This window comes from Chamaea fasciata, unplaced genomic scaffold, assembly GCF_029207755.1.
Source record: "Chamaea fasciata isolate MVZ Bird 193981 ecotype frontalis unplaced genomic scaffold, bChaFas1.0.hap1 SCAF_6, whole genome shotgun sequence".
In the NCBI taxonomy this organism is placed as follows: domain Eukaryota; kingdom Metazoa; phylum Chordata; class Aves; order Passeriformes; family Sylviidae; genus Chamaea; species Chamaea fasciata.
This window is the reverse complement of record NW_027094091.1, coordinates 6,067,381-6,095,322: the sequence shown is the minus strand read 5'-3', so window position 1 is coordinate 6,095,322 and position 27,942 is coordinate 6,067,381. Positions and strand designations below refer to the sequence as shown.

At 40.0% G+C, this 27,942-nt stretch overlaps 1 protein-coding gene across 2 annotated transcripts in view; it reads right to left on the bottom strand.

The window, feature by feature from the left end:
- FAM53A (family with sequence similarity 53 member A) overlaps positions 1–27,942 on the bottom strand; it is a 70,462-nt gene that overhangs the window by 17,640 nt on the left and 24,880 nt on the right. The window contains exons 3-4 of one of the 2 annotated variants that reach the window (XM_066185317.1): positions 24,970–25,024; positions 20,393–21,195 (exon numbers count right to left, since the gene is read on the bottom strand). In XM_066185317.1, the coding sequence (XP_066041414.1) occupies positions 20,393–21,195; positions 24,970–25,024 (858 nt within the window). The remainder of the gene's footprint in view (positions 1–20,392; positions 21,196–24,969; positions 25,025–27,942) is intronic. The other variant, XM_066185318.1, reaches the window with a different exon arrangement.

Below are 27,942 nucleotides of genomic sequence, written 5' to 3'. Positions count from 1 at the left end.
GTGAGGCTCTATGTCGACTATGCTTCAAGTACATCTGAATCCTGCCACTCTCAGCACACACTACAGCAGTTACAAGCAACCTTGAAGCTCTACAAGATAGGACATGACAGTTAAGCCACAAGCACCTGTCATATGTTTTAAGATCTTTCATACTATTTGTACATCATAACACTGCTTCATATCACTTATTTTAACCTACTAGTTCAAACTTAGATATTCTTGTAACATACATCTTTTAAAAGGGGTGATTTTCAACACACTGGTTGAAATAGAGTTACCCAAGACCAGCTGAAGTTCAGAAAACTTTCAATACTGCTAAGCAACTTAAACCACAGTATTCTTGTTCCAATACTGCCAAGACCACAAAGTTCTCCTGCTCTTTACTGGTAATATGAATTAAGTCTAGAAGACAGGCAAAGCACACACTGATCAATGTAAAACAGAACTGAAAACTGAGATAGTAAAAATATAATCAGACAAAGTAAAAAAGTCTCATACAGTATCAAAAGCCACACCTGAAGAACCCTGGGAATATGCAAAACCCTTTCCCAGAAGGCCAACATCTTTGCAGAGCTTAAATTACTCAACCTCTGGTCTTAAAGGCTCTTTAAACTCTGCATTTGTAAAACCTTTAGAGGCCCAAGCAATCATATACAGAATTTGTGAGTTGTGACAAACTAGACTACCTCTTGCATGGAAAAAAGGACCACTTAGGCTACGTGCCTTCTGGTTTTACTACTCAGGCTTGGCTGAGGGAAGGCAGTTTATCTTTAGTAAGGAGCTAGAAATGTTCTAAGTGTGATATTGCAGCCCCCTGCTACATGCATCCTTCCTGGTAAGGTGGAAGGAGGAGAGACTCTCGACCTACAGCAGGCACCAGTGACCCCAGAAGGGACACACTTGAGCCAGGGCTTGGCTCTAATGCAGACCTAAAGATCTACCAAGAGTGAGATCTACCACTTCTCCTTCCCCTTTCACTGACAGGCACAGGATGTTGTTCTCCTATTGCACTAGAACATCTTGTTCTTTTGAAAATGAAATACTTACATACAAAAAAAATCTGCAAGAATTTCAACACACTGATATTTCTGATCAAGGCAGACTATGCAATGATACCCGGAACACTAGGGTACTGCAAATAGTGAATGCTAAAAATTTTCAATAGGCCTCCAAAATATAACTCAATATTTTATCCCACTGAAACACATCATAAAAACACTTTCATGCTGGAGATATTTCATGTTCAAAACATTCTACTGACTGAGCAAGAGGGCCCATTTTTGCAACCTCCAGAATACCAAGATATGCTCCTGTTTTAGAGGAAAACAGAAATTAAGGGTTTGCACATACAAAGAAACAATTGGGAAAAGGCACTACACTAAAAGAAGAGTGTCTGCATTCAGCTATTCTACAACAGTCATTGTCCTTCAAACCTCACACTTGGTAACTTGGTTACTCTATTCACTTGGTAACTGCTACATGGGCAAGCCTTAACTCATTCATGGGGCCTTCCTACAACTTGTCCCCTTAAAGTAATGAGTTGTCAAATTGATGGTATGATTAGGAAAAAAATATTTACAAGTCCAGGATTCCTTTGGTTATTCTGCAAAATAATTCACATGAAAAAATGTTAGTCCTGTTTTCAAATTAAAACCAGAGGGTGTTTCCCTACTACAGGAGAAATATGTTTGACAGACTGAAGATAGCCCTTGTCAAACTATCCTGTATACCTTGCATTAATAAAGCACAGTTCAATTTAACATAAGTACAGTTGAGTACACTGCATTTCATACAGCTGGTAGCAATGGTCCTATGTCAGAGAAAGACATTTGTACAAACATCTGCAAAAAAGTTCAATGAGTTGATCCTCTCCCAGTTTCCTAAATACTCCGCATTTTTGCTCCCCCATCATTCTTCTTTATAATACCTAGAAGAAAGGATATCCTTTTGGATCAAAGGAAAAAAAAAAAAAAAGAACTGCCAAGATTAGCTCTAAAATGTTTCAGTTACACTTGCCAAAGTAGTTGTTGAAATCAGTTTAGTTTACATCAGTTTATCAGTTTCTATATCTAATTTGAGTACTTGAGTACTTAGTCACTTGGTTGAAGTTTACAAGGTTGCCACATTAATAACTGAGTTATCAGCACACTGCTCAGCAATACTGGAAGCAAGCAGAAGTAGTTGCATTTAAGAACTGAGGATGCATTTGCTATTTTCTCAAAAGCATAGGAAGACAGTTAAAATGGAAGAGCTGTTAAGCAAACATCCGGATCGATGGAACAGTCATTTCACAGAGCACTGAATGAACCAAGTTATTTTTTAACTACTGCAAGTTCAAGATTCTTAAAAAAGGCTGTTGGGCGGAGAAGTGTGTCACACCAGTACTGCAACAAGAACGACTAATGGAAAACTACCCAGGCTTCTGTTTCACACAGGGCGCTGCAGCTCAGACACCAAAAGGTTTGGGCTGAGACAAGCACTTCACATTTCTGCCATTTTATTGTTGAAGCCAGAGGATTTTAGCCACTACAGGTTTATCAAAAACACCCTGTCAGCAAGATACATCTTTTGATGTAGCAAAATTAAGCTTAACAAAGGGACCTATCTACTACTTATCCAGTTGATGACTTCCACTAGAAGTTTTATTTCGTCCCTGATTACCTTCTACTGCACTTCAGAGTTAAGACCTGTTCAGGAGCTGCATTTTGTTCTTTATCACTTCATTATTACAACAGACCTAAGCTCCTAGGTACCACCTTATTTCCCAGTTAATGCAAATATTTACTTGAACTATTTAATTGCATTTTTAAACCAGACAGCTGATGTCTGATCAAAGTATTTTCCTGAAAGTCACATACACAACACAGCAGATGTGTTCACGTGGCAAAGCAACCTCAAAATCTGTGGTGGGATCTCCGACACTGGGAACAGCGCAGAGAAACTATAACCATGACAACAGCAAATCACCTACAAAAAAAAAAAAAAAAAAAAAAAAGGCTGCAACACCTCCTGATATCAAAACATCACCGGTCCGAACTTCATCCTGCATTGCCCAAATACAAGCAGCGTTTTTCACTCCAAACTGACACTTTCAATCTTGATCTCAAGAGCAAATGTGAAACCAGCTCCTTCTGCTACACAAAAATGAATAAATTATATAAATAAAAGTGAATCAAATTTGAGAATTATTCAGAAACTAAGACAACCAAAGACCTAAAAGCATGTTAAAATAATTCATTTTTTCATTTCTGCTTGCATAGAAAATTGGACAACTCCAAATATCCAGATATGAAGAAACTAGCAAGAGTTAAAAGAAATTTAGTCTCATTTACTCCTGATTTTCTTTAGACTCATGTCAAAGTAACTGTAAACTAACTATACTAGTTGTAACTTCTGCCATAAATAATTTTTTTCATTGAACAAAAATTCTTTAATCCTTTGCTTCAAAATGCATTAAAAACCTCATACACCTGACCACTTGAATACTGGTGAATCCCCACAAAGATTCCAGAAACACTCTAAATCCACACCAGAGAACTGCCTCCCAGCACTGAGTGATCTTCCTGTTGCTCTCTCCCTTCAACCATACCAAAAAAAAGTCCTCAGATTTTAGAGGCTTCTTGGCATTGTCTATTCCTGCGTAATTCTTCTAAAACAGACAAGATTCCTTTCGCTTTTTCAAACTTAAACCATTCTCATGTCAAAATGGAAATCCTCCCCTACACACACACAAGTCCTCATCCTTGTAATTTTTGCAACAAAAGCTCATTTCACATCAGGACTGCAGCTGCATTTGTTGTAAGCCAATTTTCTTCCTTCACCAAAAATCCCCAGCAGTCATTACACTCAAGTAGTCTTACAGATACAAGTTTGAAGTAAGTTATTTTATATGTTTATATACCACACTGAAGTTAAGAAGTCTTTCTGAACATCAAAAACCCCACAGAAGATGAGTCTTCTCCACTAATCCAGTTTAAACCTAGTACTGTCTTATCTTCTTGTATGCACTGATCTCACAGGAAGCTTCTTGGGTGGAGACCTGAGAAAGTTTTCAAAAGCCTCTGAACTGTATCTGAATTACTAGTTTGGTTTCATTGCATATGCCCATTTTCTACCATCCAAACAGACCCTAAACCAGCACATAGTTCCAGAGAAAAACCTCTTCCCTGGCCCATCTTCATGCCCTTAGAGCAGAGGAGATCACACACCCCACTCAGCAAAGCAATTAATGTCATATTCTACTTACCCTCACTGACATAAAGCAGATTAAAAGACCTTTCCACAAGTAAGACAGGCAAGGGAGCTGAGTGACCAGACTTCAGTCCAAGGGAGCCCAGAACAGCAGCATGACACAACTAGTCTTGGAAGTTACGCCTTGTCCCAAAAGGAAAAGGGTGAGTTATCCAAAACCATGCTATGACATGGCACTTGGAATAAAAAAGTCAAGTTATAGTCTGCACTAAAGGCCCTAACAGCAACAAAGCTGAACTGCCTACAAAAAAAATAAACAAAGCATTGAACCTCAGTTGCTTACTCCAGGAAAGACAAGATTGAAAGACCAGAAGAGAATAATTGTTTCTTCATCACGATCAGACAGTTTTCTAAGAACTCTATCTCTCCTAGTTTCATGTACTTCAGAGCACTGGGATGTTTATCTCAAGTGTGGCACACAAACCTGCTCCCTATTGTACCATTGTCCTCCATGACCAGCTAAATCATCGCTTGAGTTCTGCAAGACACAGGCAGCAATATTGAGGCCCTCATATAGAGCAGAAATCTAAACAACACAAAAAACAACTGCCCAAAGATGGAGGTGGCAATATGTCTTTGTGACAATGCATCTGAAGACTAAAAATGGGAAAAATATGCCCCAAAGACTACATTATATTAACATACTTCATGAGGTAAAGCTGAGTGACATCAGCCACATAAGGAAAGGCTGGAATACTCATGAACTTGATTGAAATGATATCATGGACACATTTATAGAAAAGCACAAGGTCACACCATCAAACTGCATCACGAGGAATTAATCAGTTGGAAGGGTCAGAGCAGGACAAGAAGAACAAGTGACTGCACTCACCAACACAAAACAGCCGTAAAAGGAGAGAGAACAAAAGTAAATAGGAAAAAAATAGTAGTCAGAGGTAGGCAAGGCTCACAGTCTGCTTCAGCAGAGCCTGGCTTACTCAGCATGGCAAAAGAGACAATCAGTAGCAACTTTCTCTAAAACAGGCACACTGCAGAGGGATCAGCTGGAAGGAAGAGCTAAAGAATCGGCTCCAGGGCACAAACACACTTGATAAGGACATGTGATATAATCAGCCATGAGTAAGTTTAAGAAACCACTTACAACCTTCTTCTTCATGGCAGTTTTCTAACATAAACCAACCATGTTGGGAATGAACAACAAAATCCAGTTCCAATTAAAATCCAAGTTAGATGGTGCTCATGTGCTAATCCTGTAAGTAAAACAAAACAAACCACAGGAACTTCTGTGATATTCACTTGAATTTTACAGGATATTGAAGCCCAGGAACCTGTGCAATCTCTTTCAACAAGACTTCAGCTTAGCTATACATCTGACAGTTAGTACTTCTTGGAAATTCTTGCTTCCACAGTATGTAAGCCTAACGAGGAAGGTTAAGGAAGAGAAACTAGCAGGGTGGGGAGTGTTACACAAGAACAAATTTATCATAAATCTCAGGACATATTCAAATAGATCACAGAAAAATATTTTGACCACAAGCTGGCCAGTGAAGGGTGAAAGTAGCTTTACACTGCATACACAAAACCTTTTCAGACAGAGAAAAGAAAAAAAAAACTCGAAGTAGGTATGAGTCACATTAAAGAATTCAAATATGACTGCTTTGGAATTGACGTGTAGAAAGTAAAGGAGGTTTAAAGCAGAGGGAGTTAACAGCAGCACTCATAGTTCACTAACAGTTCCACTGAGGTTTGTTCTTACAGATTAGAGGTTATTACAAATACAACTGTTCGCTAAAAACGCATTTCAACATCCTGCCCCTCCTTCATTTCCTCTCTGTAATCCTTTGGTTTGCAGTTTCCAAACATGAACTTCAAGGATCAAGTAATTTTTGCTGTAACCCAAAGGTAAAACCACTGATATACATTACAAACCATTACAAAACTGGACATGGCCCTCAGTCTGAATGAATATAGATCAAATGATCCCCCATGGAAGACATGATGAAGTCTGTTCCACAGCAAGGGAAAGATTTCACCACAACAGAAGAAAAAAACCACCACAGTATGACAGCAGCTAAATCAGCCAAGCAGTATTGCTTGCAACATCTCCTGTAAGATATCAAAGCAAAAAAGGTTGTTTTGTTTTTAGATAAACAGAGGAGAAACTCAAAGTGTCCCAAACCTGTCACTTGTTACACTCTGCAGACAGTATGTTGTAGCACTAGTTTGAATCTCCTTCCTATTTAGGTCACAGTTCCTGCTACTCCCACAAGTTACTGTAGGACAGAGAAACACCTCAAATCACCGCTATTAGTTGTGGTGAATGTGGCAGTATATTGATTTTTGCTTTGTGCAACCGGCAGTTGGTTTCATCACTACTCAGGAGAACAGGAATCTTAACTGAAGTTATTTCACAGGTGCATGCAACTCCTACAGTAGAAGATCTAGCACGTATCAGTAGACTCATACCTGAAGAAAAAAATAGCATTTATGCCTAAACAGACATTTGAAGCCAAAAGCCATCTCAAGAACATCAGCTTTACAAACACTGCTGCTCAGGAAATTAATAATTGGAAGAGACAGGCATTGAGAGCTATTCACAGACCTAGAGCATACACTAAAAAGGTTGCAGAGGACATTCCTTCCTTCCCCCTCAAACTCTGGCATCCCCTCCTCAAGTACACTAGTATGCTTTTTTTAAACCGTAGCTTTAAGGCACTAACTTCCAGACTATCAAACTACTGACAGTGGCAATTAAAAAAAAAAAAAAGATATTGCCAAATTCTGCTTGGGAAAAGACCTTTAGGGCAGTTTTCACCCTTCTGCCACCATCATCTAGCTGCTGACTGCCACACATGCAACTTGTCTCATGGTTCCCCAAAGGTCTTCATATTTTTCAGAATACGTATTAAGACAGAAAAATCCAGAACTATGCTAAGTGGATTTCAATTTAATATGGTAATGTAAAACATTCAAAACCATAGTCATTGATTGCAGAAGCAGATTCACTAAAAAAATACAAGTACAAGCCACAAAAAGAATTGATCACATTAGCAGAGGGATGTCCTGTGTGTCTGGGAGCAAAGAGTGGACAGGGAGATGTTTGAGTGAGTTCACATGGCTTCACAGGTGCTGGACACTCTCAGCCCTGGCTCTCAGATACGACAACATCATACAAACAACATCCAGCAAACATCAGGGTCACTAGATCCCAAGCCTACCTAGTCAGGGAATGTTTTGTATAAGGCAGCTTCTACAGTAGCCTAAGAATAGTTCAGTGTATTTATATAGGACTAACTGTAGGTCATGGCACCACACAAGAGGATCAAAGAACTCAGTTCCACTGGATCCTTCTGCTACAAGCCTTTGAATATTCCTTACTGCCACAATGAAGGTGGAGCAGGACTTAGCGATGCTCACACCAGGAAGGACAGCTGGTTTTCTGAAGTTATTCTCTACAAGGATCTAAACAGGATTTTGACACCAAACCAAAGAACTTGAAAAAATCCCTAAACAGAAAGCAGCAGAGCAGAGCTGCAAAAATAACTCACAGCAAAGCCAAAGGGACTCACAGAACAGCAATGTACATGAAGCAGAACCCGAGGGGTGGCAAGCTATGTAAACTCAATTCTGCACATGTCCTGTTCTCACACAGTAATAGAGAAAGAATCTCTCCTGCTTCCAACATTCAGTTCTGCTATCCTCCCTCCAAAAGAAAGCCAGCTTACAGCAGCAAGTAATAGTCCATAACATTCTTATAAAACATAAGCACATGCAGGAACACACAGATACAGTAACAGGGAAAGAAGCTGGCAACACTTAGGAGGAAAAAAGTTTTTTGACATATAAAATTAGCCAGCAGACATCATGCTATTCCCAGTAAACACAGACATATATTTTGTAAAGATGCTTAAATGCCATCTGAAAAAAATATTGACTCCCAGTAGAACGGCTCTGTACTTTAGGTTTGTATCATGTAAGATTCATCCTAGAGGAAAAAGCCTTATGTGCAGACAAAGGTTTCCTTTTTCAAGGCCTGTTACTGAAGGAGCTTTTCAAGTTCAAGAAACTTACTTTTTTTTTAAGAACACAGCTGGGCAGAATAGCATCCAAATTCAACAGTATCAGGCAGAGACCAGAGGTTCTCCAAACCCTGTGTCAAACCATCAGACTAACTCCTTCAGGCAACAATGTTCAAGGTAAGAAAAACAGTCATCTGCCGTTGAAAAATAACTAGGTCAAGAAAAGACTCTGCTGTGGTTAGAAAAAACCCACAAGGCCACTTCTTGACAAACTTCAAGACCCGTGTAACTCCAGTTTGGAATGTAGTTATCAGTTATGCTTTAGCACAGAAAATTTAAATCTGTTTGTGACAGCAAGATCACTTTAAGGAGCGAGACTGGAAAAAAAAAAAAGCTCCCCTCTAACACTGCTCAACCTAAAAAGCTTTTTCTAACAAATTAAGGACTCTATTAATTAGAAATCGCAGCTACAAGTAAAGGAGCTTTTTCATCATAATGAAGGGGGGAATTCCACAAGATCTGCATTAGCCAGGTCCAGATGCATTTGAAATGGAGCCCTAGATGGACAGCAATTCCCAACCCCCTTCCCTACCCTTTTTTAAGTTACCTAGATATTCATCTTGTTCATGGCAGGAAGAGGTAAAAGCATCACATTGAAGTCTGGCATCATCTCCAACAACTTGGCAAACTGCAGATTAATCCTCGGGTACTTACATTGGTACCAAAATCAATCAAGTCTCAGTTAACTGGGCCTATTTACTAAAACAGGATTGGAAAAATTAAAAGCATGTTTGAATTCAAGCCTGGTAGAAGCTGAAGGTAATGGGAGAGGACCTGCTGGTTCTGCCTGAAGGATCTGTCATCAGTATGAACAATTGCTCCCGTAAATCAGAGACTACACAAGAAGCCTGAGATATGCCCTGGAGCTCTTCGGAAAAGCTTTCCTGCTCTACAACACTTGTTTTGAAAGGCCTTCCTTCTCAAAAACGGCTGCTCCTTGGACAAGGCACAAAGACTAACAAGCTCTAGTGTCAAAAAATCGTCAATAACCAAAGGAATTTCACTAGTTTTGTACCAAGCACAGAGCTATATAGGAACAACATCAGATGCTCGGAAATAGCAGGGATTTGGAGACCACTCAAGTTCAGCAGATGCCAAATGCTATGGGCAGGACTCTCACACAAGTGTGAGCTCTGATGATTAACTGCCCCAGGCTACTCTCAGAACAAGCCAAATACTGGCAACTGGAAACATCTAGCTTACTGAAGTAATTATTTGTAATACTTTGAACTATGCTAAAAACACAGTCTTTGATATATCAAGGATCCTTCTCATCTAAATCAGCATGAAGCTAGCACTACATGCACACCAATACAGGCAAAATACATCACTTGTCCCCCTTACTATAATAATAATAATTACTTTTTAATAGACTACAATTTCATTTTGAATAGATTCTAGCTTAATCTGTAATGCCCTAAAATATACAAGAACTAAGCAAATAAAAGAAGTCCAGAAGGTAACCCTGTGAGATCAATTCATACTGGTTTTGTACCACGATGTAAAAAGTTGGCATTTAAAGGTTTCACATATTAGATCAAATCATAAACTGGGTAGAGAATGTTTCTCTAAACCATCCCACTAAAAGTAAAAATACCTGTCAGATGCTAAAGCTTTGCAGGACCAGGACACTAATTATCCATGATTCATTAGCCATCCCACAAATCTGTTACTGCTTCCTCATATGGAAAGTTCTTAAGGACTGTCATATTCTCAAGCCTGGCAGTCAGAAGATGACTCACTCACTTTGAGACAAAACATCATTACCAAAATATAATGCCTGTTTCATAGAGACATTGTAATCACCATTGTATTTGAAAGATGAAAACAAGGAAAAGGAATTCAGCTTCCCTTCCTTTGAGTCCTCCTCATAGAAAACTCAAACCACAGGGGTGGCAAGGGGAGGGGAGTGAGGAAGGGAAAAACAAATGCTAAAGTGGCCTCTATAACCAAACCCTCTGTAATTTCAAAGCATGCATGACACTAACATGCTGCAGAGTGACCACAGGAAAGCAGAGCTTCAGGGAAGATAATATTGTATACCAGTGCCTTGCACACTGCCATTTGCCTAAGGACATGCTTAAACAACAGAACTTCAAGTAGTTGGAGAGCCCAAACTCAAAATTACACAACAGAGGTTGTGAAGTGTTTCACAGTTAGCACATCTTCATCGACATAAAACACAAGAAAACTAAAACATCCAGTGATGGAGGGTCTGTAAAGAAGTAAAAAAAAGGTACAGTTTAAGTTACTTTTTTTCACCTATACAACTTACTGGAAAAATTAATTTAACTTCCCAATAAACACTTTATTGGATGGAGCAGGAGGAATCTCAATTACATCCCAGATTCAAAAATAATGGGGAGGAAGTTGAGAAGCAGTAGTTTCAACATCTCATTTCGTATTTAATTACACATGCCCTTTTCTCCAGCTTCATTCAACTGCAGAATTATCTAAACTGTTAAGTTCAAGAAACTGATAGAGCAAACATTAATTGCTATCAGAGAGGCTTCTACTTGAGTAAAAAAAAAATCTTTTAAGGAAAATCAAAAATACTGTGAAATTCAAGTATCTCTCTGTTTCATTGATACTATACCATCAAGCATAGAGGACCCAAACTCCTCTGCCCAGTCTGCTGCTACAGTCTCCTACATCTCTCTTGCAATAACTACACTCTAAAGCCAGCACTGCTCTGCCAGGAAGCCCTTAGAGCTTACACCATCTATACGTGTTCTGCAGCCATAAAGGTTCACACAGACTGTTCAAAAGGAAAATGAATTCCACAGGGCAGTGTCTCTGACAATTAAATCCACTTCAAGCTAAGTTACATGTTACTTGGATAGAGCCCACAAGTTTTACATGAAAAGCTCAGACAAGTCAGGTCAGTAGCTACACACCATTGACACCATCTGGGATCTTATGCCCTACAAGATTCATTGTCAAATTAAGTTATGACCTGTCCTGCCTTTCTTATAGGCAGATGTTGGAAAGTTTATACAGTGCTCACCTCCTTCTGAAGAAAATGTATTAGATTAGATACTATTCTTCATTTTTAAGAAACTGTTCTCACTTCCACAAAAATTTGTGACAACATATTAAAGAACTAAAAACTACACTTAGTCTCTGCACCTCCCCAGTAGCAGAGAAAGCTCCTAATGTTTGCTCCCCAAAGGCCCTTTAAAGTCAGTCATGGCACAAGTGTTGTCCTTAGGCACTGCTGCTGTGCACATTTTGGTGAAAATTCTCAGCTCTTTGTACAAGAGTACTTTTGTTTACACCTGGTACAGTGCCTGAACTAATTTTAAAAAATTAAAGCTTGATTTTGCTACCTTGCTTTGCTAGTTATTAAGCATAATACCCAGTTTCAAAAATAAAAGATTTTCACACGCTTCACATTAAAAACCATCTGGGAAGGGATGGAAAATGAACATCAGTTTCACAACACCACGGTGTTAATACGAACTGTAATTATAGATAAGCTTTTTAACTGATGTTAACAAAGTCACTCTTGAAATAGAAAAATTTAGAGACCTCCTACGTTACTTTCACACAACAGATGTGTAGTTCATCTATTTAGGATTAGAAGGATGAAAGAGCCATACAACTATGCCTGAAATGACAAAATTCAACTCAAAACTGATTGTCAGATAGTAACATAACGCCCAGTGGAAAATAGTTTTTTGACAAGGTTCAAAAGCTGTCTTTAAGCCTAAGTCAACTACTTATGCCACAAATGCATACTCTAAAAATAGTTTCATATCCCCCTGAAAATACTACTGTTATTTAAACAAATTCCTGCTCAAACAATGGACACAGCAAGAGACAAGCACTAGCTGCTACATATGATCAAGGAGCTTAGAAGAATGCTGTACTGATTTATAATGGCATAAAATAAAGTTGGGGGGGTGTTGTTTTGGTTGTTGGGGGTTTCTTTTAAAGATTTGGAGCACACACATTAAAGAATATTTTTTTTTAGTTCTGAAACCAGCATTTGAGTATTTCTAACCTAAGTACTTCAACATAGGAAGTAACAACTGTATCACACCTTACAAAATAGGGTAAATAAGGCTTAAGATGATTGAAAAAGGTTCATCACTTTCTATAAAATAGTCATTACATTAACCTATTTTACTGGAGTACTTTGAAGAGGTTTAAAGTAAGAGACCTAATTATTAGGGAAAGTCTAAATGTTTGACTGGAATAGTCTGAATGTTTGACTGGAAATGGAGATCTAGCTGAACACCTCAGACGGCACTACTGAAGTCCTTGAAGTTCTGCAAGAAGCTCTCATCCCTGGCTAATATTTCTCAGAGCAAAAACTCCTGCTCATGTGTAAGTCTCTAAATCATGGGAAAAAAACTTCCAGGCCAAAAAAGCAGAGTCATTCATAAATTTTTCACAAAGCAGAGAAGTGCAGTTGGATACAGGCTCCCAGGCTCTAGGTACCACATTTAATATCTGCTATTCCTCCTCTTGCTCCTGCAGAAGTTGTTTTCAAACAGAGACTAAGACATCTCACTAGTTTTTATTAACTAGAAGACCAGGAAGATTAAAGTTCTATTTCCATGACATATTATCATGGCAGTAGGAAAGAGATCCAAAAATACATGAGACTATCTTAAGTGAGTCTGAATAACTTTTATAGCTTAGGCAAAATTGCCCCTGCTTCCCACAAAAGACTCTTTTATCTGCTAAGGCAACCACATCCCTGGAGGCATTTTAAAGGCTACAGTGGGCCAAATACTAGAAAAACACATATTGTGGGAAGTAATCATGCATCAACAGAGAATAAGACAGGATGGTTTAGGACATCTTTCCTCAGCCATGATTTCCACAGTTGTTTTTTTACAGATTGAGAGCCAAACGTAAATAGCTACTCACACAAAATTTGATTCAAACTGCTGCACACTATTTTTTATTTAATTTGAGAATATGGGGGGTTTAATCACACTACACAGCAGAAGCATATTGCTTAACTTCAGAGAGGCAAATTTAACAAACAGTCTAAGTCCAAATACTTGGAGATCTGTTAGACATCTGTTGTCCAGAGAGGTGCAGAGCTCAGGAACACCTGTGCTCTTCCAGCAGTAACAGTGGTGCTGGGACTGCCACCAGCCATCACTGAAGTTTGCTCAAAAAGTAAACGCCACAGGAGGAGGCATCTCAAGAAACTGCTCCTACCTTTGACATATCTGTTCCTCTCCAAAGAGAATTTCTTCCCGACCTTAGCAACACTCTGGCCTCTTAACTGATTTACAACCAACAAATATAGCTTGACCAACCTGTAGCAGACTGAAGTCAACTTGTGCTTCATTGTTTAAAATCCTGCAGGCATAGCAGGAGTTTATCTTAACTCTACTGAAGCTTAGAAAACCTGCAAGTATCTTACTGTACTCATTTTCATTCAGACATTTGTCCTCCAAGACAAGATTACTCAAAGAAAAACCACACTGGAATATTCAAGTATTTAGTCTCTTGCACATAGGGGGACATTGCATGGGCAAAGAGTAGAAAAATTCTCCTTGAGATCCATTGCTCACAACTTATATCCAGCTATAAATTATGTTCATGCCTAGAACTACACAAAATGGATTTAAATCACTGTTTTATTTAGCTGGGCAATTTTGACACAATGTTGATATTTGAAATACAAATCAAGTTATCTTTTGCTTTCTTGATTTATGATCACTTACAGCAATTACCATCACAGGAAGAAAAAAAAGCCCAACAAGTCCCTGAAGTGTTTTTCAAAGTAAAGGTAGGCCAGAATTAGTTCTATTTTTCAAATGTTAAGTTAAAGGTTCCCCTGGTAATAGGTATCAAATCTTCAAAAAAGAACTAAAATTCTGTTCCTGGCTCAATTACTTCATTCTTAGCTTTTCTTTTCAGACTTAATCTTATACAAAGGGAAACTACTAGTGTTAAACATCTATATTTGCTACCATTTTATTGATCCCAATCAGCCCCAGCTCAATCCTTCTGTACATATTACTCATCTGTATCGTATTTTCCACAAACCATACTCCAAATCCCAAGGGCATTGAGGGTGCCCTGCAGCACAAGATACCCACATACAGTGCAAGGCCATCTACCATCTATTTTATCTGAGCAGTGCTGCACCATCAATGCACCACTAATTGCAACATGTCATACACAGGTAGAAAAACCAGACCTACATTCAGACACACCAAGAGATGCTGTAGTGCATCTTGCAAGTGAATCACAAGAGCTTAAGTGATTACATGCTGCAGTTGTGTCAAAGACCTTCCCCAAATCACACTCCACTCGTGTGCAGGGCACACAACAGCCTTTGCTGACTTCACAAGCAGAAATTACATCTACCCTAAATAACCTGTTTGTTCGCATTTAGACAGGAGACTGCAAGAGACAAGCTTTACATAAGCATATCAAGCCATTTAAAGCAACATGTTTACTATTTCCAGAACACAATCTGAATGAACTTCATGAGCCAGCACTTAACCTACTTTAGCCAGTGCAGCCCTGACTCATAGGGCAGGCACCCTGTGAGCTTAGAGAGGGACTTGTATCACTTCTTCATTGTGCCCATGCTAAAACAGCAACCTGGGAGACAGCTTAACAAAAGGGAGCAGCTCCTTCAGTGCACTAATCACAACAAGAATTCAAAGACTCAAGAAGAATGCTTCCACATTTACTCTGCTTAAACTTGGTGAGGTCACAGTATGGCTAATTCATAAACCTGTCCCCATACTAACCATTATAGTAATCTCAAAGGGCAAAAACCGGCCATTGCCTGGTAGTTCTCAGACTGCAACCACACGTTTTGTTACCCTGGCATATATACCTAAATAAAATAATTAGTATTACAGCTCACCCTTGCATCTACTCACACTGGCTTCTACAAACTGGCCCACACAAATTGAAACAAGTGGATGCAGAGATTGCACAATTGAGAGCAGGAGTTACCAGGAAGGCCCCTGTAATAAAAGCAGCAGCCGCCTGACACAAGTTCAGTTATAACACTGCTGATGTGCTCTGCCCTTTATTAAGTACTGCCTCCTCCTCCCACCCTTCAGGGACACATATTCACGCCCAACATTCACCTCCTGCTTTGTATATGTTTTTAAACTGCTGTGGAAATCACTACCAATTAGTCCTGCTGCTTATTCTCACATGTAACTGATACTAATTTTGCTGGTTTGGTCAAATTTGAACATATTTGACTCATTTGTTCACACTCACCCTGTGAGAAGCCCTTGTTACTATATAGAGCCATTACATCACTGCAAGCTGCATCATAAAGGCAACAGTCATAAGGCAATTGCAGCTCAGTTTACTTTAAGGATCAAAGTCATCCAATTGTTTTGCCTGTTGAAGAGCTGAAACTTCAAGAAAGACTTGATCAAGCATTCAGGTGTTGCAGGTGATGAAGAACTGTTTACAAAAATTAACTGCTGTGTGACACTAGTGGAGGTCCAAGATACAGGGTTTAAAAAGCTGATTATCAACAGAAAACAGCTCTAGCACTAGTTGTCAGAGTTTGAACCACTGATGCACACTCTGAAGCCCCCAAGATGCACACTGGCAGGAGCCAGGCCATGCTGGAGGAAGTATCACATTGCACATTCATTGTTCCTGCATCCCTCAAAGCAGCTGTTGTGGTTGGGCAGGGTGCCAGCTGCAGCTTTGGCTTGACCTGGTGTGGCACTTAGGATCTCTCTCAGTACCAAGAAAATCCAGTAGCATAAAATCCAGATGACTTTAAAGCATTTCTAAGAAAAGAAGCACCCTGTACTAGGAAATTACAACTTCAGTCCCTGAGTTATTTGACTGCTTAGAGACCCTTAAAACTCTTCATTGCGTTGCCTTATCAGTCTAATGTTAATTAATGCACGAGATGCCCCAGGATTCAGTAGTTGAAACTATTACTTATGCGAATAGAGCCAGGTATTTGATATTAACTATTTAAACAGATCAAGCACCACTTCACAGAAAACACAAATAGTTTGGGATTTTTAAGTATGATACCAGGATTATTACTTTCTGGAACCTCATACCACCACAATGGGGGAGGAGTAACACAAGAATGTTGAACACCAGAAAGACTTCAAACTACAGTGTTTTGTTTGATCTAAAACAGAATTAAATCTCACTGTCACAGTAAAACTCGCTTACACACAAGAAAAACATGTGCAACCTCTTGGCTGCTCTTTCCTTGTCGCACCTCAGGATCAACTGACGTGACTCACGAAGCAGAACACTGGAAAAAAACTCAGCAGTTTCCACTTCAGTAAAGAAACATTTCTCTCCTCACAGTGCAGTTAGCAGTCCAAACACCACCTTGACTCATTCTGTGGCAGCCTCTGAGCCAGAGTGGATCTGCTGCAGGAGAGCTCAAGCCCAGAGAGGCTTTGCCACACGCAGGCATCTCCAAACACCAGGGTGACGGGGTGTCTGCTGCCATGGAGGAAGGCTGACACTGCTCACTGCAGCCAGCTTCTGACTGGGCTGGCTGTGAACAAATGCTCAGCGGGCACAGACACCACGTTCTGCTGTGCTGCAACTCCTACAGCTCCTCTCGCACACAAAACTGAATGGAGAAAGTAATTTTGAGCCTTCCGGGGCTGAAAACAGCTATCGTATTTTGTTATCTTTTCCTACAGTCTCTTCCACTTGTTTTTACAGCTGTCTTCATGTCCTAGAAGGTCTGATGTTTCACAAGTTTGTATTTTCAGATTCTAGTCTAGAAAAAGATCCTTCCAGAATTTAGCACTATGTGAGCTAAGCAGGGGTGTACACCAATCTGCCTGAACACTTCAGTCTCTTTCTACATACATGAATCACTCACTTTACTGGATATTAATGTAGCATTTTCCATGAGAACTGAAGATATGGCATATTGCTTCCCAAGAGGGAATGAAAACCTAAACCAGAGGGGGAGTGCAGTGAAGTGTGAAGGTCTGTGGAAGAATAAAACAAAGTGAAAGTACATGGAAATAAACAGTTTATGGTATTCAGGGCTGCCCAATTTCTTTACCTCTTCTAAAGAAAGACACAAATCAGAATATTAAAGATGCAACAGTGGAAGGAGCAAGCCATGAACAAGGATGGAAATTAAGAGCAGCATGAATAAATTAATAACCTGAATTTTCTCATCAATGAATTCTGAATGTAAAAAGCAATGACAATGGAAACTTTGCTTTCAGAATCAGACTTTTGATTTTCTAGCACTAACATTTATCAAATTATTATCTACTGAAGCAGCAACCAGCAAGTATGTTTACAGAACTCAACCAGCAAAAAACCAGTTCAGGAATGAAAAAAAAGCCCAAAACAAACAACTAATACCAAAACAAAAACAAGAAAATAAAACACATCAAACTAGAAAACACTTTTCATCCCCTTCTGCCTCTAAAGCTTCACCTGACCACAGCCATTCAAGATCTTCATTCAGAAGTAAGAGCCCTAGCTTCAAGCTGAAGTAAATAATCCGTTTAGTGCTGATAAATACTGATTTGAGAGAACTCTTTGCTGAGAAGCCTTCTACAACTTTGGCAGATGTTTGTGTCAACCTCTCAGGACACCAGAGCATTGGTAGAAATGTCTGCAGCCCCAAAACCTTCATCTTCAAGCAGGTGTGGCTCCAATATACCACCTTCAAATCTATCATATATCATATCTGACCCATGTTAAGTTCTCCACAAGCACTATTATGTAACTGCTGACCTGGCTTTGAGCAACTAGTTGGTAAGTTGAGCTTTTTGGGAAGATTTGAGAACATCAAAATATTTGAAGTAAAGCTTAAACCAAAAATCCTTAAAAGCGTTTGTTTTCAACAGAGGTCTTTCATTAACTGACTTGGAAGTGAATTTGAAATCACAGAGAGAAAGTATTTTTGGAAACAATAAGGAGCCATCAAGATACATGAAAGGAAGGTCTTACTGAACTCTCCCTGATGGTAGCCCTGATCTTCACTGAGCTCTATGCAGATATAGGACACCTTGTATGACACTTCAAAACAAGCCTTCTGTAGTATTAGCTCACGATATTTTGCACAGCAGTAATTTTGCTTAATACCACAATATAAATTTCAAAGCACATATATCTGCCAGGATTTGGGGCACTTAGAGAAGTTAAGATATAAAGACTTCTAACAATATAATGGGCAAGGAAGCTGACATTCTAAAAAAACCTGTTATTTCTTGGAAACCTAATTCAATTATTACTTCAAATGTTTCCAGTATTTGCTTAGTTTTTAAACTGATGTTTTCATTGAAGTTTAGCATGTTTGGAAATTGATATATTTCCAAGTTATAGTTTGTGCCTTTGATTAAAAACATAGTAGTATCTCAATAGGAAGATTCTACTGAAATAGCTGGAAAGAAAACATCAGGCCTTGATACTGCAGAATTAACTACTTACCATGAAATCATCACTTCAAAACAGTCTTACAGGAAAAAGTAGTCAAGACTGGCTAGGTATTAGTGGCTTATACATTTCTGCAGCAAATCTAAACAACCAAAAAACTTCCTATAGACATGGGCTATAACAGGTTTCCTCCCTACACTCTGCTGTATGGATTACTTAAAAGGGTAAGATCTGAGCAACTGAAGCTATTCAGTAGCCTGAAATATTGCATTTCACTCCAGAACCCAAAGAATGTAAGCATCCAGTCTAGCCAATAAAGGGGCAGGTTTTAAATTTTACATAAAGAAACCTGCATTAGACCACACAGGCAGTTGAAAGGCAAATCCAATAATACTTCTGGTCTAGATTAGCAAACTAATCCCAGCAGCGATTAACACAGAGAAACAGGTAAGATCTGATTAGCTAACTAGCAAACTTGCATCTTAGCCAAAACTCAGAACACTGTCTAGTCATACCTAGAACAGAGCTGGTTACCAACCTCGTCAATAACTAAACAGATCGTTCTAACCCCACAGCTTCACCAAAAATGTATTTTTAAAGAACATCCATTAAGATAGAAGGCCGTTGCTTCACAAAAGTAGAAGGGAAGGACAGTTGTCATCATAGAGACTTTTAGCCAAGTGGATATAAATTAGTTAGCATCAGACAGCTCCAGTATCTGTCTTCCTGGTATTTTTCCCATGTATTTTGATGTAAAGCCTGCTAATACTGGGGTACCACAAACTGCATGTTCTAGCCAACACCGTGCCCTATTCAGCTTTCATTTTGCACAGTGCATCACATACAGGGACACTGGTGCACAACTATGTCTCCTCCTCACAATTGTACTGCTACTTTTGCAAACTGCCTCCTCACCACTAGTCATAACAGAACTATCACACAAGCCTTCTAAGTCTGGTATCTGTTGAAGGCAGTAGGGTTATATTCACAAGCACAAAGTGTTCTCTGACCATAATGTTAGATTCAGTTTTACATTTTGAACTGTAGCGCTCAACTCTATGGACAAAGAAGCTCAAAAAAAAAAGAGCTCTGTTACATGAATTTGTATTACATGCAAAGTATAAGAACGAAGTGCAGTTTTCTAGTTTCTTTTATAGAATCAGCACCTCTACTCTCATGAGGGAAGTAGAATTCTAAATAAAATTCTGGAGTAAAGCACCTCTCCATTGAGCTGGGGTACCTGGAGTTGCCATATTAGAACACTATCTCTTTCCAACTGCTTATTAGCAGCTTCTTTAGTTAATCCATTTATACAGGGGTTTGCTTGCTCTTATTTAGCTTTATGGAATTACTCAAACTAAGGGGAGGCTTAATCAAACAGACCTGCACTAAGATTACTCAGAAATCATTGCATTTGGGAACACAGTGGTGTAAATTCTTTGCGACTGTGTCTACTCCATTCCCCATGGCTTCCTTGCTTTTCAAAAAGGAAGCCATTTTTCTGTGGCCTCTGCTTTAAGCATCTTTTCAGAGCCCTCAGCACTCTATACCAAGTAGAATGGACTTCAAGAACTGTGTTTCACAAGCGAAATGTAAGTTGCTTTAGGGTATAGTGCAAGCAACCTGCTCTCCTGCCAAAGGTGATGGATACGGGGCACAAGCAAAACTGCAACAACCACACATTAATGCCGCTGATCTAGAGCCAGCCTTTCTGCAAGAGCTCCCTTCCCACACTGAGGAAAGTAAAATCTCACCCGTGTCATTTTAAAAAAGTCTAACGATGGCCTGTTCCATCGTACATCCTCCTCCCGTCTGCGCTTCAGCCGGCTTTTCTTTTCGTTCAGGACGCAGGGCTGCGAGCGGCACCTCAGCAAGCCCTGCCGCCGGCTGAGCTCGGGTGTGGAGGTGGGAGTGCTGTTGGCTGAAGGCAAGAGATTTCCTGTCTCGGTGATGTGCTCCTGGGAGAGGGAGAGGCGGCGCCTTGGGTTAAAGTCACAAGGGCCTCCGGAATTCCAGCGGGTGCTGGAGCTCGTGCTGCCCTCGCTGCTGTCCACAAACCCGCTGCTGGCAGAGGAAGGTCTGGGTACTGGAGAGGTGTTGAAGCTGGTGATGGTGAAGACGTTGTTTAGGGACAGGATGTTTTGTGGCAGGCTGATGCTTGTGCTTCTCTGCAAGGTGGCACTTCCATGGCTGTTGCAGCGCTGCAAGGTCGCGCTGCCGCCGCTGTTACAGCGTCTCTTTGACACAGGAGTCCAAACCTTGGAGCTGCCGGGCTTCCAGGGCGACCGGCAGCGAGCCAGCTCGTCCGGCTCCGACAGGGACCGGCAGTGGCGCTTGGTGGGCGGTGCCAGGGGCTGACCCGAGTTCTCGTTAAGGTTTAACTCACTGATCCATCCTGACACCATGGACGTGCTGGAGGATTCCTGCTGCCACGGCACGCTGCCATTGCTGGCAGCGCTGGTGCTGAACGGGCACACTGGGAAAGGGTAAGCTGAATTCCTGGTTGTGTCAGGCTGGATCGGGTAACCCCCATTTAAAGCTTTCCAGGGACTGTCTTCTGAAAGCAAAGAAAAAAAAAGATGCAGGTGAAAGATGGAAAAGGGAAAGAACAATTTGTTTTAAACCTAGTTTAATGTAAAGCCATCTAAATCATCTTTAGAAGGATGAGCCATAAATACTCAGCTCTCAATCAAAATTTCATGCTGAAAAAAAGGTAGAAATTTCAAAAAAGCCACAAAGACCAAAGTATTTCATCAGGAAGCAATCTAGGTATTCCAATATATATGTACCTTATTAATACTTTTTCCTTTATGCTGAATAATTACAATTTTTTTTTTTTTTAGTGAGCAACAGGGACAGTTTCCTACTGTACAGCACATACCACAATTACACCATGTAACAGTGAACAACCAAAACAGATTAACATGAGAAACCATCAGGGAACTTTTTATTTTTATTTTTTTTATGCAAGAGCAGGATAATCACTTCAGACTGTTGTTCTTCATTTAGCTCTTACACTTTTCTATTAAGAACACTTCAATAAAGAAAACTTGCAAAGGGTGTTCACATTCTCTGCTCAGAAAAGCTTTGTTTTAAATTAGAATCGGTATAAAATTAAATCAGACTGAAGACTGTTGCCTTCTCCCCTTACACTCTGAAGAAAAAAACCCAGATCTTAATTTAATGCATAAAATTAAGTATCCCTTAAGAACCTCCTGCAAATTTTACTGTGAATGCAGACATAGCGCACAACTTCTCATCTGAAGTGGCAACGCTGGGTTAAATGCAGTCTGCCAGCACAGCCTCTCACTCTTTTGTGAAGTGTTTCTTTGAGAACATTCTGCACATTTTACAGCTGTTCCTCCACATTATACAATGAAGTGTAAGAAGAACTACAGCAGACTTTGGATTTGCAAATTGAAAAGCAGCAAAACTGTTGGCCAGCTAACAGTGCTTCATGCTTGGTTAGAAAATTTGCTAATTTAAACCAATTAGCCAAATAAGTTTCACTTATCCGGGCTTTAAAGAAAGAACATTTAAAATACCCATTTTTTTCCCATACACCTATTTTAAGAAGCTAGATAGAACCTAAACACTGAATACTAATATATTCTTATGGTTGACTTTCTAAACTAAGTTTTAGAGTAATCAACAGCTAAAAGATTTGCTGAGTAGCTTTAAAAGTTGCAAACCCAAATAGTTGTACATGTTCCATGCCCAAAGTATGTCATGGATTATCCTGTTTATTTGGATCTTATTTAAAGAACACCCTATTGTCTCAAAATCATTTAACTGTGCAGACAGCTGGCCTATTCAAACATGTTTTATTAGAATTCCTCTGTCTTTCCTCCTCCATTCTTTCAGATGGGTACAACCACATACTGTGCTTTGCCTTAAGCATGCAAGCTCTTCAAGGCAGGGACCATCCATAATTCAATGCAAGTAAAAGAGCCAACACAACAAGATCCAGCTAATGTTTGAAACTCATAGCATCTACTGCAGGACAATTTCCTAGCTGGGACTCACCTGATTTTTTTAAAATCCTTAGGAAGCTTTCTTCCAGGCTAGGAGGCTTATTTAAAAGTTTAATGTAGAAAAAAAAAAGTCAAGAGTTGAACCTATGTTTTAATTGTTTACATGGCAGAACCACCTAATCATTTAGTCTGGAAAACAGCTCTAAGATCAGAGTCCAACCATTAAAACCTAACTCCACCAAGTCCACCACTAAACCACATCTACATGTCTTTTAAATGCCTGCAGGGATGGTGACTCCACCACTGCCCTGGGCAGCCAGTTTCAATACTTGACAACCCTTCCAGTGAAGAATTTTTTGCTAACATTCCAGTCTAGACCTCTCCTGGTGCAATTTGAGGCCTCTTGTCCTGTCACCTGTTGTTTGGGAGAAGCCTTTCCCTCACTGCACAAGACAGGTCAGCTTGTTAGAGAAGGAGGATCAGGTTGGTCAAGCAGGACCTGCCTTTCATAAAGTCCAGACTGACAGGCTTGTAGTTCCCAGACCCTCCTTCAGGCCCTTCTCATAGATGGGTGTCACATTTGGTGACCTCCAGTCACTTGGGACCTCCCCAGGGAGCCAGGACTGCTGGAAAATGACAGAGTGGCTCAGTGAGCCCATCCATGACTCCCTCAGTCCTCTTGGGTAGATCCCGTCCAGCCCCACAGACCTGGGTGGGTCTAAGTGATGTAGCAGATCCCTGACCATTTCCCCCTTGGATTGTGGGGGCTTCATTCTGCTCCCCATCCCTGTCTCCCACTTCAGGGAGCTGAGTACCCAGAGAACAACTGGTCTTACTGTTAAAGACTGTGGCAAAGAAGGCATCAAGCACCTCAGCTTTTCATCATCCTTTGTCCCTGTATTCCTCCCTGCATTCAGTAAAAGATGGAGATTATTCTCCTTAGCCCTCCTTTTGTTGCTAATGCATTTATAGAAACATTTTTTTATTGTGTTTTATGGCAGTAGCTAGATTAGGGTCTTCTTGGACTCTGGACCTTCTAATTTTCTCCCCGCATAACCTGACAACATCCCTGTAGTCCTCCTGAGTTGCCTTTCCCTCCCTCCAAAGGTCAACTCTTCTGGCTTTTTTTTAAGCCTTGAGCTCCAGCCAAAGCTCTCTGTTCAATCAGGCCAATCTTCTTCCCCACTGCCTCATCTCTCAGCACATGGGATAGCCTGCTCCTGCACCTTTACCATTTCCTTCCTAAAGCACATCCAGCTCTCCTGGACTCCTCGGTCATTCAGGACTGCCTCCCAAGGGATTCTGCCAACCAGCCTCCCACACAGGCTGAAGTCTGCCCTCCAGAAGTTCAAGGTGGCAGTTCTCCTAATCCCTGCCTCTTCCTTTCTCCAAGGATCAAAAACCCCAGTCACTGTACCCAAGGCAGCCTCTGACCACCACATCACCACCAACCCTTTCCTGTTCAAAACCAGCAGGGTATCTCCCCTGGCTGAGCTCACTCATCAGCTGCATCAGGGAGTTTTCTTCCATGCAGTCCAGGAACCTCCTAGGCTGCTTCCTCTTTGGTGTATTGTATTTCCAGCAGACATCTGGTAAATTGAAGTCCCCCACAACAACAAGAACTAGCAATTGTGAGGCTTCTCCCTGCTGCTTACAGAGTATTTTCTCTGCCTCTTTTCATCCTGGTTGGGTGGTCTATAACAGACCCCCACCAGGATACCTGCGTAGTTGGTGATGCTATTTAAGACAAAGCACCATTTGCCTTTGAAACCTCACAAACCAAGATTCACATTTTATGAGGAATCCCACTGAGCAAATCAAAGTCCTCCCATCGCAGGGAAAAAATAACATGCAAAATTGAAAGTCCAGCCCTTAATAAGGCAGTACAGTTCACGTATCAATAACTGGAACTTTTGTTTTTGCTAGTAAAACTTGTACTAATAGGACCAAGGGGGAATAAAAGCAAACAACCCTTCTTTGAGGGCACCTGGACTTCAACTTACTGTTTGCATCATGCTGGATGGTCCGTGTGGCAAAGAATATAATAAGGTGCACAAAGATTTCTACTAGCTGAGAAATCTGAAGACGTTTACCATGAAAAACAGCATTAGTGTGCTTCTGTACACCAAGGCAGATATTGAACAAAAAAAAAGTGTTACAAGGGCTTTTTACTATGCAAAGCAGATCACAAGTACAAAACTAACAACCAGCTATTCCCAGTATTGTTCAAAGACCAGCTTAAACCAGCAGGCTCTACAGCAGCATGCTCCATCCCCCTCACCTTATTTACAAAAGAAAGGCTGCTTGCTATACCAATTACCTCAGTAAAACGCAGCTAAGGTTTCTGAAGAACTTACCATTGATTTCGAAAGGGAACAAGCTGCCACTTTTGTTCAGCTTCTCAGATGAGTACTGAAATCAATCAGAAAAAAGAAGTTTTAACTGTGGAAAGAGTTAGCATTCACTTCAAGGAAACTGCATGCAGTTTTTAGTTTTTCTATATGTGCACTTAACAATGCCTTTAAAAAGATGGGGTTTTCCAATGTAACTTGAAGAAATTCCTGAACAGCTGATCTTTATAAATAAGCCTCTGGCACCGAATTATTTGTAATGTTTTCTGATATATTGCTAAGTATCAAACTGTTTCAAGAGTTACAACATTAGCCCATGTGAATAAACTGGAAAATTAGGAGTGATAATTCATCCTTAATGAAAAAGCTTTGATCCAATTTTCATTTCAGTAGAGAGGAAATTACAGTCTGGTAGTTGGGTTTCCATTCTCAGTCTTAAGGCTAGAAGGCAAAACACTTCATCTTCAACTAAGGGACAGGAATAGCTTTATCTAATTTACATATACAAGGTCCTGAAGTTCACCACCATGAACACAGTTCCAATGAGGCTTTATTAGTATTTTACATTTTCTTATAATTAATGCAGTGATTTTTTTTTTTATTTCTTCAAAATAGAAAAGCCATTGAAAAAATCTTTTCTATCATCAAAACATCTTTAGCAGACTGACTGCTTTTTAAACCTCAGCTTATTGGTGAGAAACAACGTAACAGCCACACAAGGTTTTTGTAAAGGCCTTCAATGAAGCCTCATCAGTAGCACCTGCACAGTAAGAAAAGTTTGTAACTAATTTACCTAAAAAATATTACTGCAAAGGCATTCTTAATGGTCTAGGTTTCTCAGACAAAGCACAGAGCTTGCCATCCAGCCTCCTATAAAGGAGCTATAAATAAGTGGCTCCCAGCTCCATCAGCCCAAGGGTCATTATTCACTCCCCCACCACCACCTCAGGATGGAGAGGAAGACTGCTTTAAAAACAGCAACACGCTTTATGTGAACATTGTTCTTTGTGTATAGCCAAAGAAGATAGCATTGTATATACACTTCCTTTCCAGATACAAAGTCAATTTTTAAACAAACATCCTTGGGCTACAAAGCTTTTTTTTTTCTCTTGTGTACAGCAGCATATAGTGCTAGTGACAACTTTATATCCTTGAGCCCCACAGAGACAAACACTGAGCTGTGGTAATATTCCCTTGGTGTTATTGTATCACAGGTAAGAAGTAACAGAACAGATGAAAGGATAGGACAGCAATGAGATTTTTCACCTTATTTTTTATCAGCATCTGCATATGAGACAAACCACTTCATTTTACTGTGTAAACACATCTGTAGATGCATTTATAAACTCCTTTTAAAGAAGATACTTTATGTAAAGAGCAGAACCCCAACTTTCAATCTCCACTGGATCTGCTGTTAATTAGTCCAATTCAAACTATTTGAAGTCTGCAGCTTGCCAGTTTTACAGAGCTACGTTTAAAAAGCCAGTATCCAACGTTTTCTTTAATCAGGTACCAGCTTCATGTGAAACACAGGAGCACATTAAGGTAACAGTAGTTACATTTCAGCTGTCCCTGAAGAGGAAATGCACAAATTAGAGACTTCAAGATAAGGTCTTACAACAAATTCTTCCTTTCAAGCATTCCCCAAATGAAAGACAATACCAACCTATTCAACTATCAGACAGCACCTATGGAAAAAGTGTTTCTGTACCAAAATTCTGTCAAAAAGTCTCACAGATGATTTATCCTGAGCCAGGAGAAAAGGGCAGCAAGATAAGTTAATATGAGCATAATGGTTAGGGATATTTAAAAAACTATCTATCTATTTGCACAGGCCAAGATATTCAGTGCTTACAAGGAAGAGAACCTCAAGGACAATCCTATGTGGCACTTGACACTTAGTTTTTACAGTTTTCAGCCAAATGCATCTTGAACAAGGTTCTCTTAATGAATGTCCAAGTTATTTGATTACATGTATTTTTACCACCTTAAAAAGCCCTGTCCATCAGGTAGAGATAACAAAGGTAAATAGTTTAACTTTGACAGCTGCGGAGCACTGAAACCATTTTTCAGGAGGACCACGGAAAAAGCAGGATCACACACACACAGACAATTTGTCCTCCAGAGAACTGCAAAGTTCGCTAACTCAGACAGCAACCTTGTCCTTACAGCCATTTCTGACCAGGGTCTGAAGAAGTCAGTGCTCAGTTCCATGACAAAGCAGACATATTTCCTCTGTAACTTGGGATCCTTTTATACAGAATCATGCTAAGTCACAAAAAAAATTTTTTGCTAATTCTTTGAAGAATTCAGACCAAAAACCATAAGAACATGACATGTGACATCACATGCTGAAAGCGAGCGTAAGCTGCACTATTTCCAGCAAAAGCTCAAGGCACTGAAATAAAGGTTGAGTGACTAAGAGGACAGTAAGTAACAAATCTCCTATACAATATATTCTTGGCTTTCTATAACTGAAACTAAAATACTTGGAAACAGTGTCTGCTGGTGTACATTAACCAGGTCTGAAAGCCCAAACTTGAGGAGACCCTGTCAGGCTGTAAATTCTTTACAGGAGGGAGGATTTTTTTATCTATACAGCACATGGCACAAGTCCCACTGGATATTACTGTAACAGGGCATTGAACCAGTTTATCAGCTCCCCTGGGCTGGCCAGTCTACCCTCCCCCACTCACTCCCTTTGTGCTACCATCTACCTGAAGCTTCCTCAATGAATACTTTTATTTTGTGATTATGCTTGAAAAGAGCTTGCAATTGCTAAGAACCTTGACAGGGAAGTCTGCTACCCTCTCTGTGAAGGAAATTTTCCTTAGAATAAGGCCAAATTATTCAACAAGGACATTTTCCTGAAGAGCAAACACATCCATCTTGCAACTACTGCTTTTTGAATAGATGTTGAAACATCCACCAAGATCTCATGCCTCTAGAGAATTTATTAGGGAAATAATGGCATATTTT